The sequence below is a fragment of the Scardinius erythrophthalmus genome (genome assembly GCF_964197995.2).
Source record: "Scardinius erythrophthalmus genome assembly, chromosome: 11".
Classification (NCBI taxonomy): Eukaryota; Metazoa; Chordata; class Actinopteri; order Cypriniformes; family Leuciscidae; genus Scardinius; species Scardinius erythrophthalmus.
Genome location: NC_138231.1, coordinates 42,323,888 through 42,341,105, shown reverse-complemented (window position 1 = coordinate 42,341,105; position 17,218 = coordinate 42,323,888). Strand labels below are relative to the sequence as shown.

The 17,218-nt window shown below is 39.0% G+C and overlaps 1 protein-coding gene across 2 annotated transcripts in view; it reads left to right on the top strand.

The window, feature by feature from the left end:
• The window catches only part of rngtt (RNA guanylyltransferase and 5'-phosphatase), a 118,061-nt gene that overhangs the window by 17,625 nt on the left and 83,218 nt on the right, over positions 1-17,218 (top strand). For both annotated transcript variants that reach the window (XR_014031089.1, XM_081378856.1), the window contains exons 5-8: positions 1,870-1,945; positions 11,244-11,496; positions 11,641-11,750; positions 12,970-13,071. Coding sequence is in view for 1 of the 2 variants with exons in the window: in XM_081378856.1 (XP_081234982.1) it covers positions 1,870-1,945; positions 11,244-11,496; positions 11,641-11,750; positions 12,970-13,071 (541 nt within the window). In the remaining variant the exon portion in view is untranslated. The remainder of the gene's footprint in view (positions 1-1,869; positions 1,946-11,243; positions 11,497-11,640; positions 11,751-12,969; positions 13,072-17,218) is intronic.

The following is a 17,218-nucleotide window of genomic DNA, read 5'->3' as shown; positions in this document are numbered from 1 at the left end:
TAAATCAGGCCTAAACGAAGTTTGTTTGAAGTTTTTTTTTTTTTTTTGGAGTTCGAATTTGTCAAAGCAAACTTAAACCCCTTTGAATTACCATTGGTCAGTGGTGATGATGATGTAATTGGTGGGCGTGGCTCTGTGACTCCGCCTCTTTTGAGATGTAAATCTTCTCCGGTTGATGTCTTCTGTTTGGTCCGTCGAGCTCAGACCTGAGTGATAACGTGAACATACTGGAGAGCCGCTTTATAGGAGAGACTAAAGTTTTAATTATAATTGAAAGCAACACTGACCCTGTTTTTTTAATGTTTAATACTGTAAAGCTTCTTATTCTAAGCAATCTATTGTATAAAGTGCTAAATAATAAATGTGATTTGACTGGAGTACCGAATTTCTATGATCAGATGCTTTCTTAAAGGAACACTCCGACTTTTTGGGACTTTAGCTTATTCACAGTATCCCCCAGAGTTAGATAAGTCCATACATACCTTTTTAATTTCTGTGCGTTCTGTAAGTGTTATTTGACGCACACACCGCTAGCCTAGCTTAGCACAAAGACTGGATGTAAATGGATAAGGTAGCATACTAATCCGTAGGAGCACAGCTACTTGGGCGGAGTGGCTACTTTGTTTACGGAACCATCAACAGGGCGTCTCGTGTGCTGCGCTAATCACTCCGCCCAAGTAGCTGTGCTCCTACGCCTAGTGAGAATATAGTTCCCAGTATTTATACGATTAAAAATGGTCTCTGTCTCATATAGCCTTGTTATTTGTACACGCTGTGACTATACAGATCACAACATGTAAATAGGAAAATGTTTGCATTATTTTGTCACTTATTGGGATTAGTATGCTACCTTATCCATTTACATCCAGTCTTTGTGCTAAGCTAGGCTAGCGGTGGGTGCGTCAAATAACACTTACAGAACGCACAGAAATGAAAAAGGTATGTATGGACTTATCTAACTCTGGGGGATACTGTGAATAAGCTAAAGTCCCAAAAAGTCGGAGTGTTCCTTTAACTGCTGTTTTCTCACTGATGTCATATTTGTTGGGTTTATTGTATTATTGAGAGTAAAGTGCTCAGTACATAATCACATATTCATCTAAATGCCGCTCTTAGCAGAGTAGGATAGGTGTTGGGATGTTTGCTAACTGTATATCGCTGAATTTTTCCCCCAAAGTTAAGAATGAAAAATAATTTCTCTGTAACTATATAGGGATCTTTAAGATGTCATACCGCCACCTACTGTGTAGGAGTAACTGGCGCTGGATTAATTACAATATCATTGTATATTTAGTGTTAATACAATATCAGTATTGAACTTTTTTAATATATCAGTCAGTGCCAATATATTGTGATGCCCCTACTATGTTCATGTGCATTAGATGGATGGCTATGGCCTTTGCATCTCACTGTTTTTCATTGCTATGTTGGATCAGTACCCTGTCACAAAAATGGCAAACTCAAAACAAAAGGCCAGCTCTATGAAAGAAGCGCTCGTAAAGCCCGTCTCTCGCCACATCCCTCTGATGACTGTAATTATCTTAATAAGTTCACAGCTATTTTCAAGCTGCGGCTGGCTTGAGCAGAGTTCAGCACTCAGTGCTGCATATTTAATATGTGTATCAATGAAGAGGAGAGCAGTCCTCCCAGAATGAAGGGCTTTGTTTTGTCATCAATTACCACTGCATCTTTCCAAAGGCCAGTGTCTCGATCCGCCCATGCACACAGACTGCATAAATAACCAAAAATGATGATATTGATTCCAGTAAAGGAGGAAAATCGTTCATGTGCCCAGAAATGATTGGTCTGGCAGGTGGGTGGTCTGTGTGACGCAGTTTTAAGTCACTTGTTGTGTTCTGTCTCCCGCAGGCGTTCACTGCACACATGGCTTCAACCGCACGGGCTTCTTAATATGTGCCTACCTGGTGGAGAAAATGGACTGGAGGTTAGAAAACACACACGAGCACTCACCCAATGAACACACACGAGAAGCACTCACCAATGAACACACACGAGTACTCACCAATGAACACACACGAGAAGCACTCACCAATGAACACACACGAGTACTCACCAATGAACACACACGAGCACTCACCAATGAACACACACGAGTACTCACCAATGAACATACACGAGCACTCACCCAATGAACACACACGAGCACTCACCAATGAACACACACGAGTACTCACCAATGAACACACACGAGCACTCACCCAATGAACACACACGAGTACTCACCAATGAACACACACGAGTACTCACCAATGAACACACACGAGCACTCACCAATGAACACACACGAGCACTCACCCAATGAACACACACGAGAAGCACTCACCAATGAACACACACGAGCACTCATTTAATGAACACACACGAGAAGCACTCACCAATGAACACACACGAGTACTCACCAATGAACACACACGAGCACTCACCAATGAACACACACGAGTACTCACCAATGAACACACACGAGCACTCACCCAATGAACACACACGAGTACTCGCCAATGAACACACACGAGCACTCACCCAATGAACACACACGAGCACTCACCCAATGAACACACACGAGCACTCACCAATGAACACACACGAGCACTCACCAATGAACACACACGAGCACTCACCAATGAACACACACGAGCACTCACCCAATGAACACACACGAGCACTCACCCAATGAACACACACGAGCACTCACCAATGAACACACACGAGCACTCACCAATGAACACACACGAGCAGCACTCACCAATGAACACACACGAGAAGCACTCACCAATGAACACACACGAGCACTCACCAATGAACACACACGAGCACTCACCAATGAACACACACGAGCACTCACCAATGAACACACACGAGCACTCACCAATGAACACACACGAGCACTCACCAATGAACACACAAGCACTCACCAATGAACACACACGAGCACTCACCAATGAACACACACGAGCACTCACCAATGAACACACATGAGAAGCACTCACCAATGAACACACACGAGCACTCACCAATAAACACACACAAGCACTCACCAATGAACACACATGAGAAGCACTCACCAGTGAACACACACGAACACTCACCAATGAGCACACACGAGCACTCACACACGAGCACTCACCAATAAACACACACAAGCACTCACCAATGAACACACATGAGAAGCACTCACCAGTGAACACACACGAACACTCACCAATGAACACACACGAGAAGCACCCATGAACACACACGAGTACTCACCCATGAACACACACGAGTACTCACCCATGAACACACACAAGCACTCACCCAGTGAACACACACGAGCACTCTCCAATGAACACACACGAGTACTCACCCATGAACACACACGAGTACTCACCATTGAACACACACGAGTACTCACCATTGAACACACACGAGTACTCACCAATGAACACACACGAGTACTCACCAATGAACACACACGAGTACTCACCAATGAACACACGTAGACTGGCCACTAAATGAACCTTTTTTGGTGACCAGCCACAGTAGCCGGAGGATACCAAGCCAAGCAAACCTAAAAATAGCTCTTTTTGCACACACATCAATTACCTAAAATATCACTCATTACAAAATAAATTAAAATATTTGGTTACACTTTATTTTAAGGTGTTACTGTTATATATTTAAGTACTGAGTAAATATTAAGTAACTGCATGTACTTACTATAGGGTTAGGGTAGGATTAGGGTTTGGTTGAGGGTTAGTTGCATGTAATTATGCATAATTTACTGTTATTACTATGGTAAGTACATGTAACATATGTAACAAGGACACTGTAAAATAAAGTTCTACCAAATAAATGAATACTCTCATCAGTGAATTATTTGACAGACTAATTTAAACTGTAACTAAAAGAACAGATTCATTAGGATGATTTGTTTGTGCATCAGACTTCATGCTGTGTGTTTGTCTTTCTGTGCAGCCCACGAGGACTTCATGATAGAAAGACATTTTCTTGCTACTATTTTTTTCTCTCGTCACATTTAATACAGACTGCAAACTTACAAATCACACAAAATATAATTTACTCATGTCTATGCACTAAAATGTAAGGTTAAACCTGCCACAGCCTAATAAGTACCCACATTTGTCTGGTGCTAGATGATAATTTCAACTATTTGAAGTTTGGGGTCATTTAAGATTTAAAAATAAATAAATAAATACTTTTATTCAGCAAGCACACTTTAAATGATTGAAAGTGTTAGACATTTTTAATGTTACAAATGATTTCTATTAATGCTGCTCTTTAATAATAAACTTTCTATACATTAAATAATCCTGAAAGACAAATAAAAAACAGTCACGGTTTCCACAGAAATATGACCTGTTTTCAACACTGATAATAATCACAAATGTTTCTTGAGCATCAAATCATCATATTATCATGATTTCTGAAGGATCATGTGACACTGAAGACTGGAGTAATGATGCTGAAAATACAGCTTTACTCTCACAGGAATAAATTACATTTTAAAATAATGTAATTAATGGATTAATGCTTTAAAATATTGTAAAAAATATGGACTTGGTGAGCATAAGGCCGTGTGTCCACCAAAGTGTTTTTTCACACGGCTGGCGTATTTTTTCAATTGTTTTCAATGGGAGCGCCACGTTTTTAAAACGCCAAGAGCGTAACGAGGCGCTGAGCGTTTTTTTCACGCTGAAGCGCTGGGCGTACAGGTCGCCGAGAGTTGAAGAATGTTCAACTTTGGGTAAAACTCAGCGCTCATCACTGCCACCCAACCGTCCAATCACAGTGGAGGAGGGGCGGGACTAATACCACACCGACCAACCGCCACATTCACATTCAACGTCAACAGACGACAACAACACGCATAATAACGGACCAAAATCATTTAAAACAAGAGCCAGAGAAAAAATGTTACATTGTATCGACATTTTAATATAGAATCAACACAGAAACAAAATATGTGTGAAATGAGACACTAGTAACACTTTCGCGGATATTCTGTATCATAACAAGCAAAGCGTCTCAACCATAGACATTAAAAGAAATGGACACAGCGACCCCATTGGATTCAACAGAGAAAAGTGAAGTCAATTAAAAGCACTTCTTCCTGATGGCTGAGCAACTGCGCAGACTCAAACTGAGCTTGACGACGTAGATGTGACATGAGCAACCCGTCTGTCTTCTAGTAGCTGTGCCGAGAGAAATCTGAATCATTCCCTTCCGAATCTCGCAGAGACGGAGAGTGTGAGTAGGAGGCGTCCATGAGCTGGAGCAGGAGCAACTTTTGCTATGTATTCTGATTAATTACTTTGTCATTTTGCCTCCACGTCCCCCCGATCGCCCGCGAGCTTCTCCTCCTGTCCATACGGTAATCTCTCTACTGTGCGACAGAGAGTCGCGTGGTTATGACGCAATCGTTAGCCTATTTTTACAAAAACTGCTTCTACGGGGCCGTAACGTAAGATACAAGGTAATGGAGCCTTTTATACATTTTCATGTTTCTTTAGAAATAAATAATGGACAAATGGAGTCTTTAAACGCCTCAGATGTAAAGTTATTCGCTGTCAAAGTGACGCCAAAATGAATGGGAGTCAATGGAATGCTAACAACAGGAGATGGTCTGCTAATCAATGGCGGCCCAGGGGAAGCTTCAGTTTCGGCTGAAAGATTACCCCCTTGGTCTCAACTGAAAAAAAAAAACGCTCTCAAGCGCCCATAGCTAGGCGTTTACAGCAGAGCGCCTAGCGTTTTCAGCTGGCTAAAAGCGCTTTGGTGGACACACAAGAATTTTTTTTTCAAAAACATTAAAAGTATGTAGTGCATATGTTAAAATATGGTTATTTTTGCTTCTTTATGTTATATAAGCACATCGTAATCTCTGGTATATGAGCTCTGCGAGCGGTCTCAAGGAAACACTCAGAGTGTGTTCTGGACACAGCAATAACACGGCTGGGTCTGTCTCATCCCGAGGCAGCGCTTGCAAGCCAATGCTTGGTCCCTAAAGGGGGTTGTGGGAACTTCGGGCACGTCCCCGGCCCGGGGTCTCAGGATCAGGTGAGAGTATGCCAGACCAAACTCAAGGCGTAACCGTCTCTGAGGACGCCATGTGACCCAGGAGCCGTCTTCAGGGAGTTCAGCATCGACTGAGTGTGCTCGTTCCTGAGATCCGCTGTCACATTGACATATCCTGGGAAAAGAGATGTTCTGCACTGGGGAGAGTTTGCTCTTCTCCCAGTCGACCTGAAGCCCTAAACGGCTGAGGTGCCTGAGCACCAGGGGCCTCGTATATAAAACTTAATCTAGATTTCATCCTAAAAGTGTGTGTACACAAGATTCAGATTTATAAAAGCATGCGTACGCCAGAACCTGCACAGAATTCCCTTTATAAAGCCCAGTCAGCGGAAGATTGTGCGTACATGCGAAATATCATTTCCATATGCAGCTGTGTGGCTGGTAACTCTATGATGATTGAAATCATTCAATTACCTTAAGAATTACTTAACAAACTGCAAAATCATATTTTCTAATACATTTATTTTGCGCTTTTGTCATCTGCGGGACAGTTCTGCACGCTTGCGAATCCTATCATTAACAAAGTGTAGACACAAAGTAAATAAGATATTCATCGCAGTGTAGACAACTAGGAACTTTTTGAGATCATGAACTGAGATAAGTGACAGCTTTTTGAGTGATTGTAAAGTGTTTTTTGAACGTTTTCTAGGCTAAATATAATCCGTTCAGAATTTAAATAGAAGTCGACACATAACGGTAATTGATATGATAATTGATATTAGTACGTTATCAGCTATTAATGGTGCTAATGTGACGTTTGCCATCTCAGAATCAGACCGCTGCCTTGTGCCTTCGAAAAATCAACGTCCTTAAAAATAATAATAGGAAAAGCCCCGCCGTTTTTTTGCGTTTTGCGGTGCGGACCTTGTAAACATGTAAAGTCAATAGTTACGTTTACATGGACACTTTTTTTCATGGTCAATTACAGAAAGCGCCAATTAAAAACACGTAGGCCTAAAGCATCGTTTGTTCTTCATTTTGTTATTCTAACTCTCAAAACGCACAAATGCAAAAAATAAATATGATATTGCCCAATGTAATTGCATTTGATCACACATCATGGCAAAATTTAAAAACTTCCAAAGTCGAAAGTAGAAACATCCCGGGTTGACTTCTTTGCTTATAACAAATCATCTCAATATCAACAAACTCTTCATGCTGGATAAAACAGAAGTGCTCTCGTCCCTGTTATTTGTCAACTCCCATTGATCATCGTGAGGCGTGATCAGAGTCGGTCTGATATCATTCCCCCTTACAATCAGAGTCACTCTTTAAGCTTAGAAATTGTGTGTTCATTTTTCAGAAGAAATTGCTGAAGAGATCAGAAAAACTGTGCTGACGTCTTTCACTGTGGAAGAAGTTAAAAGTCATTTCCAAGTCTCCGAGTCTGAGTTGTAATCTCTAAATGAAAAGGCTTGGAACAGTAGTCTGCCTTGGAGACATCTGCTGAAATTTCAATGAGTGCGCATTAAAAAAACATGTGAAGAAGTGAAGGCTTTACCTCTGTCACCTTCGGTCAGTGTTCGTGACCGCACGGTCGGAGGGACAGGGCTAAAATCCCGAGAGGACAGCAGAGCAGAAGATAAAACAGTGCTAGCAAATACAATCTGACTTACTCTAAAAATGTTTTTTTTTTTTTTTTTTTTTTTTTATGGTTTAATTTAGATTTGAGAGGGAAATACTCAAACTGTTTTTCTGTCTCATCAGGAGCACAGACTCAGTTTTGTTCATGGCTGCGAGTTCATAAACGAAGGCTTGGCTCATGAATATGAATTATGTTGCACACAGTGTTTGCTCTTTTGCTTGATTAGCTGACAGGCATGATTTGGAAAGAAGGCTTGGCCCATGAATATGAATTCCTTGTGACTGGACGCTTTGGGAAGTTTGCTAACCGATCAACATGACCTAATTAATATTCATGAACTAAGCAGTCTGCCAGTCAAATAGCAACAGACTAAAGTACTTGAAGGAGACGTGTTGGATTTGTACGCTTCTTAAACCCTGATGCTGAGATAGATAGGGACTAACTAGGTCCCTCACAGCAGTGCAGTGAAGAACATTGAGCTTGACAAACTGCCTTCACTTGCAGGTTTGTGAAGATTTACACATAATGTGTGTGAAGGCCAGCATGTTGAAGTCATCTCGAGTCTTCAGGCGTAGAGTCATCTTCATTGTGTTTCTCTCACTGGAGCTTTCAATGCGTCTCTGAAAAGTGTTCGAGAAATGACATTGATTTGATTAGTTTTGAGCATATATATATATCAGGGTTCCCACGGGTCATGGAATTTCTGGAATGTCATGGAATTTGAAAAGGTCTATTCCAGACATTGAAAGTCAGGGAATTTTATATATTTTTTGTCCAAGTCATGGAATATCAGGGAATTTAGTTTGTTGCTTTAAATTTTAGTTTCCATTTATCAAAATGTAATTTTTCTATAACGATTTTTTTATCGCGCTGTTTCACACATCTTTCTACGGAGCCCCTGAGGGGACCTATGCAAAAATAATAATACGGACTTTGATTTGATTGTCTGCTATATATTTGCTTCTCATTTATTAAATACAGGCTATTGGTTGATGAAAAATATATTAAAATTAAGATACAATTTATAGAAAACGAAATACACTTTAAAGAAAGGCTTTCTACAAAACAGAACAGCTCGGTGTTCCGCAAAACAGCAGCCTGTTTTGCCGTTCATTATAGGTCATGGAAATTCATCTTTTTAGTCAGTGAAAGTCAGGGAAAAGTCAGGGAATTTGACATTTGGTTTAGAGTGGGAACCCTGATATATATATATATATATATATATATATATAAGCCCTCACCGTTGACCACATCTCTCATCGCATGTGTGTATAAGGTTGTGGACTGCGCAGAAAATATGCCAAATGCAAATATTAAAATGAAATGAATCGTGCAAAGATAGCGAAATAAATGTTAAAAAGTGCCAGTATGGATGGGCTGCATGAAAAGCCCTCATCTTTCGACACCATGAGCAAAAGCGTGCAATGATGCAGAATACATTAAACACAGCTCGACTCGCCACAGTGATGTTGTTTGGCCATTTATGAACCGCTGAGAGCATGAAACTATTAAGATTTGAGAGACATTCAGCTTCATATCATTTTAATTGCTAGACATATTATTGTGCATATGCACTAATGCATGTAAATATTATTTAAGTGTTTGAGCTTTAGCATATATTTTTTTTTAAACATTTTTTTTTTTTTTTTACTTTTGTATGATAATCAGTTTCAGTAAAGTTTCGGGTTGCCACTGGATCCATGTTTTGGTCCTGGAGCAAACGTTGTTGGTCAAGAGCACTTCTGTTTACTCTGGTGTTTTTAAGTCCCGCCTCTTCCACACCTGGTGTGGCTCATCGATACCTCATTATGTTCAGTCAGGCATGCTAGTAGAAAGGGCTGTGTTGTCTCGAGGAAAGAATTTAATTGTTCGAATTTTATCGTATTGCCATGTGTTTGTTTTCCCCCAGTAAGTGAAGACATACTGCTGTAACTCAAAGATATGATGCTGGCTCCTCTTATCTCATAATAACTGACGCATTAATAACATTTATTAGTGGGTGATTCTGCACTAATCGTGTAAAGATGAGATCAAAATTCAGGGGTACTGCTCACCAAGGCATTCATTTGATCATAAATTAATTAAAAACTGATATTGAAGTAATATTGTGATTGTGTACAATGCAAAATAATGATTTTCTATTGTAATATATTTGTAATTTATTCCTGTGAGAGTAAAGCTGTATTTTCAGCATCATTACTCCAGTCTTCAGTGTCACATGATCCTTCAGAAATCACTCTAATATGATGATTTGATGCTCAAGAAACATTTATGATTATTATTAGTGTTGAAAACAGTTGCGCTGCTTCATATTTCTGTGAAAACACTTTTTTAGTATTCTTTGATGAATAGAAAGTTTAAAAAACAACATTTATATGAAATATATATTGTTTTGGAATGTTGTAATGTCTTTACTATCACTTTTGATCAATTTAATGTGCCCTTGATGAAGTAAAGTATTAAATCTTACTGACCCCAAACTTTTGAATGATAATGTAAGTAATTGTTGTAATATATTAAAGTATATGTGATCTAAAGAAATATTTAGTTTTAAATTAAGAAAAAGTAGTTAATAGTTAATAAATAGAAACTTTAAAATAAAATAAAAAGTTTATTAAAAGCGTATCATTTCACAGTCACAACACAGAATACAGTCACTGCTTGCCATGTCACGTCAACTATTTATTTATTTATTAAAAAATAAATAAAAAATATACAATGAAATACATATATATTTATGATAACATGGACATGGTTAGCAACTTTACATTTCTAGAGCTATAAAAATGCCACCCAGCACTTAGAAATTAATTTAGAGATCTGACCAGTGGCATTTTTTTTAATTGATTGGTAGATGGAAATGAAAGGTAAAAGTTCACTTTTTCTTTTAATGCAGTGTAAAAGTTGCTTTTAAACATGATTGGTAGATTGATACATTTAACATCATGAATGAAATGAGAATCTTTTTTTGAATTTGTTTATTTTATTACATTTTTTTTTTTAAATAATTAATATATTAATAATCAGAGCAATTGCAGTATATGAATTAGGGATGCACAAGATTTTGGCCACCATATCGGTATCGGCCGATATATGTTCATTTTTAATGTTATCTTTTTAGGCCCGATAAGAAAATTTGGCCGATATATTATAACTGATAAATAATGCATTTTTCCTTCAGCTGAGACACTTCAGATGCGCACTGTTCAACATGATGGTTTTGAACTGATGGAAATATGATTGGAATCACTAAAAAAAAAGGAAAATACAGTAAAGCGCAACATGTGCAGCGCAAGTCTGTCATATAGGCTACATACATTTATAATGAGAACATTATAATCGTGTGATTGGGACTTAAGACTTTTGTTTGTGTAATCAGGCTCTCAGAAATGATATACAAATTTGGGTTACGGCTGATCGGCCAATATATTGGTTATCGAATATAACGAGTTATCGGTATCAGCCAAAATGTTCTTACAAGTGCATCCCTAGTATGGATGTATGTAGTATTGCAGTGAGTGTATCCTGAAGGACGGGCGTGATGTGTGTTTCCTCTCGTCAGTGTGGAGGCGGCTGTGGCGGCGTTCGCTCAGGCTCGGTCCCCGGGCATCTATAAAGGAGACTACCTGAAGGAGCTCTTCCGGCGCTATGGGGATGTGGAGGACGCCCCGGCCGCCCCCGCTCTGCCCGAGTGGTGCTTCGATGACGAGGAGGATGGAGATGGGGATGACGACGGGAATGCCAGCGCTCAGGGGTCCGAGCCCAGCTCCTCTCACTCCAGTCAGGGCAAGAAGAAGAAAGAACGACTAAAAGTGGTGCGGGAAACTCATTTCAGCTCATGCTTTCAATGTCCTGAAGGAATATCCCTGGCCCGTTACAGCACGGCTCATCTGGGAAAGTAGTGATAAGTGTGCGTTTAGTGTGCACACGTGACTGTTGTCTGTGTGTGTGTGTTTCAGGGCGCTGTGTTTCTGGAGGGGGTGACAGTCAAAGGCGTCTCTCAAGTCACGTCACAGCCCAAGCTCGGCTCCATCCAGCGCAAATGTCAGGAGTTCTCCGAGTGGGACAAGTGAGTGTGTGTGTGTGTGTGTGTGTGTGTGTGTGTGTGTGTGTGTTTTACACCCCGCAGATGTTCACTAGCTCTGAGCCCGTGTCACTGACATGTCAAGTACTCCAAAGTGTCAGACGGTGAGGACTGGGAATGTGAATTGGGTACAAAATAAGGGAAATGCTTTACAATAAGGTTCATTAGTTAACATGAATGCATTGACGTCACTTTCCCGCGGGAACACACTCCCTCAGCGGGACTGAGTGGCAGAAGAGCTGCTGCGTGACTGGATTTAACAGGGGAAACTGCGAAAACACCAGTAAAACAAACCATTATCAGTTTAAACTTAAGGCTGGACTCGATATAGTGTTCCTTACAACTTCCAGTTCGAGAGATCGAGTGATATTGACATGCAGCCGGGAATCGTGTTTCCTGATGTTTATATGAGCCTGATTTAGATGCCGGGGAAATAAATAAAGCAAATTTGCCTGTGAATGCTTTATATAAATACAATATTGGTCTAAACCCGGGCGATCATTTATATAAATGTTAAGTCTCATCATATCGTCTAGCCCTAAAGCAAAGTTTTTGTCAGTGTTTATTTAAAAACATTTGAATTATGCAGAATTTAATTGATGAGTTGTCTATACAATATATAAGAATACAATATATAGGGTATTTTACCCTTAAATTCAGCATTTTAACACAAAAATCCACTTTCGCTGCCTGGATCCAGTTGTTTTTGTGAATTGAAATGATCGATTTGCTTCTCTGTTCTGTAGCTTTCGTCAGTCTGTAAAAATATACCTCAGATTTCTTGTCAAATCTATAGTTGTACAGTCAATCGCAAAGCTCTTTCCCGTTTTAGATGTGTTTCGTGTGTTTTTTGCTGCATTCATCTCTTTGCCACTCAGTGTGTGTTTTTTTAAGTGAAATATGCATGGATGAATTGTAAATCAATAACATGCATTTAGAAAATAGATAGAGTGAGTTTTCATATCCTGCCAACTCTGACATAGTCCGAAGCACATGACATTTGTGCCTTTAAGCGCCTAATAATTAACTGGAAACATATTTGTAGCCTATTAATGGAGTGTGTCTCAGCTGAGTTCTGCCTTGTGTTTATATCCTGATAAAGCGACAGCCATGATTACTTTCATTGATGAGTGGAGATCAATTAAAACCACCCAGCAATGTGTCTCATTATAATAAAAAAAATGTTTATGTGCTTGCCTGTCAGATCCGGGTTTCCTGGTGCTCAGCCCGTATCGATGGACCGCAGGAACATTCGTCTGTTGGAGAAGAACGCTTATAAAGTCAGCTGGAAAGCGGACGGCACGCGGTGAGTCCAGCGACTGAAGTGGTGCTGTTCTGAGCACACGCTATGCTAGCACATCAACACAAACGCTCTTAGCTACATGCTCCACAACGTCAAGATTTCACTAGAAAAACAAGCAAAGAGAACTGAAAGAGGGCAATTAAACAACTTTTGTAGCAATTTATCTCTTGAAATCCTAAAGTATTTTCATGAAGTTACTCGTAATTGTTGTTTTTTGTCTTCTCTGACCCTTGCTTTTTTTTGTTTATGGTTAATTCATCTTGTATTTTGGATTTCAGTTTTTATTGAAATGGTTTGAATGATGCATTACTGATTTTACAACGGTTGGTTTAAAATATGAATGCGACTGTTGAAAAGTTTGAGGTCAGTAAGATTAAAAAAACATACTTTTATTCATCAAGGACGCATTCAATTCAAAAGTGACAGTAAAGACATTTAAAATGTTACAAAAGATTTCTATTTCAATTAAATGCTGACCTTTTAAACTTTCTTTTCATCGAATAATCCTAAAAAAAATGTAAGCAGCATAACCGTTTTCAACATCTGAAGGATCATGTGACTGAAGACTGAGTAATGATGCTGAATATTCAGCTTTGATCACTGGAATAAATTACACTTTAAAATATATTTGAACAGACATTTTAAATTGTAATAATATTTCACAATATTACAGTTGTCACTGAATTTTTGAGCAAGCCTAGGTGAGCATAGGAGGAGGCCATGGAGGTAAAATAATGCCCAAATGTTTTTTAAAGTTTCCATTACATAAGAGGCTTCTTTCAAAAACATGAAAAAAAAGAAGTGTACTAACCCCAACGTTTTAAGTTTATTATAATTAATATTAATACTCTCTCCTGTCTAATGCACTGATTGCCAGAAGTCAGGCCTAGAGGAGGTTCATTTAATCAGGCCATACAACATTCTTTGAGGGGTTTTTTTGGCGCCATTTTTTTTTTTTTTTTTTTTTTACAAAATGCTAGTTTTTGTCTTTGAAATAGTTAGCGATAATACCATTGATGCCTATACTAGTACATTGAATGTTTTTTTCATTGTTCTTTTGATGTTGAATCACCCCTTCAAATGATCTCCAGTATAATTGTGTCGTGCAGTTTCTATAATGTTGGCGTAGGGCCGTTTAATGACGCTACAGGTCGTTGTATGGCAGCTCTGCTTGAGCTTGTCTGCTGTAATGATGTGAGCTGTCTCTCTCCACTCCCGCTGGCTCATGCCCTCAAACGTCTGCGTGAACATCATTAAACACTCATCCATAGGACGGATCTGCTCAGATGCACCACGGTTGGCACCTTGCAGAATGTTTTATGCCATGGCAGCAGCGAATGAGCTGGTTTGGTGTGTCATAGGGATCCAAAATTAGCTGAAAGTTGAGCAGAACATCCGTGGCTCTTTGATAGAAAAACACTTGGCTCCGTCACTGAGACATTCAAAAGGCGCAGCTGATCTCTTTAACTGGAGATCCGTTCTAACAAGCCCATTATCCTGTGCTTTGGCCACTGATGCGTTTGCTCTGGGGACGTCCAGCAAAGCCCTCTGTAATAATGACCAAACGAGAGGATATTAAAGCTCAAGCTCAAGTCAAGACAGGGATTGATTTTTTTAAGAAGGGCTGCATGATTGTTTTTTGATACTGGTGCTAATATATCCAACCACTTTTCACTTTGGCATGCAATGTAAAGAATTGCTCTGGTAAAATACTGGCAGTAGAGTCGCCAGCAATATACTGTAATTCTACGGTATGATTACTGTGAAATTGCTTTACAGCTTATTACCGTAAAAACGAAATACAGTACTTTTTCAGTATCTTTTATTTTACAGTAAAATACTGGCAAAATACGGCAGAAATATGCTGTAATTCTACGGTATGAATACTGTGAAATTGCTTTAAAGCTTATTACCGTAAAAAACGAAATACAGTTCTTTTTCAGTATCTTTTATTTTACAGTAAAATACTGGCAAAATACGCCAGCAATATACTGTAATTCTACGGTATGAATACTGTGAAATTGCTTTACAGCTTATTACGGTAAAAACGAAATACAGTACTTTTTCAGTATCTTTTATTTTACAGTAAAATACTGGCAAAATACGCCAGCAATATACTGTTATTCTACGGTATGAATACTGTGAAACTGCTTTACAGCTTATTACGGTAAAAACGAAATACAGTACTTTCCAATATTTTTTTATTTTACAGTAAAATACTGGCAGCAGAGACGCCAGCAATATACTGTAATTATATAGCTATTATATTGCTTTACAGCTTATTACCGTTAAAACGAAAACATGCAACACATTTCTGTGATTATTTTAATTTACAATACACTCTAAAAAATGGTGAGGTAAAAAACAACCCAATTTGAGTCATTTTAGCAACACAGCTCTAGGTCAAATAGGGAAACCCAAAATAGGTTGGAAACTAAAATCACACAGAAAAATTCTACAGTAAAAAGACAACAGTAATAGGCTAATAAAAACGTGAACATTTGTTTATAGGCAAGAATAACCAAAAATGGACAAAAATATAATAAAATCAACGTGAACATTTGAAAGAAAAAGTGCAGAAAAGAATACAAACTCAAACTCTGTTGTATAGCTAATACAGTTAAACGAAATTGCAAAAGTTTAGTAATCAGCAATGTTTAAGAACAGATTTGACCAGTTATTTAGTTTATTATCTCTCGCCAACGAGCACTTGACGGCCAAAACCATCAGGAATACACAGTGTGAAAGCCTTAATAAACACTGCCATTTGGGAATAAATTATGTGAATCAATAGGATTTTTCCCTCTCCGTTTAATGCGTTTATAATCACTCACTTCCCTCTCAAATGCTATTCCGGCTCGTTCAGTTCCTCATCAGTCACCGTTCGAGTCATTTGGACGTGAGAGAAAACACTCCAACCAAAATCTCAAGTTTTTAAGAACGCTGCAGCCAGTCTCAAATAAATAAATACATTTTCCACGTATATTCCTGTCATGAGCATCCACAAACACCGATAGGAAGACTTGAACTCAAGCTCCTGTGAAAGTTCAGCACCATTATGTTTGCTTCAAAAATGCACCAGCCCACAATGCATTGGGTTCTAGAGTACAAATCCGTAATACATAAATACAGTAGATCAGTGTTGAAAATGGGCTGTAAATAAACAGCAGTTGCTTACCGTGAAAAATATTACCCAGAATGCATTGTTTTCTACAGCACATTAATGTTTAATGGAAACAGTGTTACTGTCAGAATTTGGCCTTTTTTACCGAGCAGTTGTTTACAGTGTGTGTGCAGACATTGTAAGCATTTGAGAGAAGACAAAGTCTAAAGTGTTCCCATTCAGTTGGTATGATTCGTGACTGGGATATTGCACTCTCGCATAATTCCCTGAAGACACCTTCATTGACATCTAAAAGGCCAATAGCGCATAATGACGCGGACAGGCGCGCTGAATATAAATTTGATGGCATGTGATCTTTAGCTCCTCACTGCACTCTGAGAACACCATCCTGCCACATTCACAAGACAAGCACTGCTTAACGGCTCGTGGCAGTCATCGTGTCACTGACAAAAGTCAAAAAGAAGACGTTTCTTAGCTTTGTTTTTGCAGATTTAATTACTTCTTTAATGAAAGGGTTTCTACCCTATTTGATATCTTGCTTTTGGAAATGTGAAAAGCATACTCATGAGCACAGTCCAGTGAGTCTGGGAATTTTCCCCACCAGAATGGCTCTTTTGACTTTACATTAGCACTTTGTCGACAGCTCTGTTGGCCATGATATGCTAATGGCGAAGTTCGTTTTCGTTCTTGGGTCAAAATTAGTTAAAGGGATAGTTCACCCAAAAATTAAAATTCTATCATTTGCTCACCCTCAAGTTGTTCCAAACCTGTATATATTTCTTTCTTCTGCTGAACATGTGGGTAACCAAACAGTTTATGGGTTTGACCATTGACTGTTTGGTTACCCATATTCTTCAAAATATCTTCTTTTGTGTTCAGCAGAAGAAAGACATTCATACAGGGTTGGAACAACTTGAGGGTGAGTAAATGATAGAATTTTAATTTTTTGAGTGAACTATCATTTTAAGTTAAAGCAGTATATGTTAGCGAACATTAGCGCTGTCCACGCTGCTAAGAGCCACATTT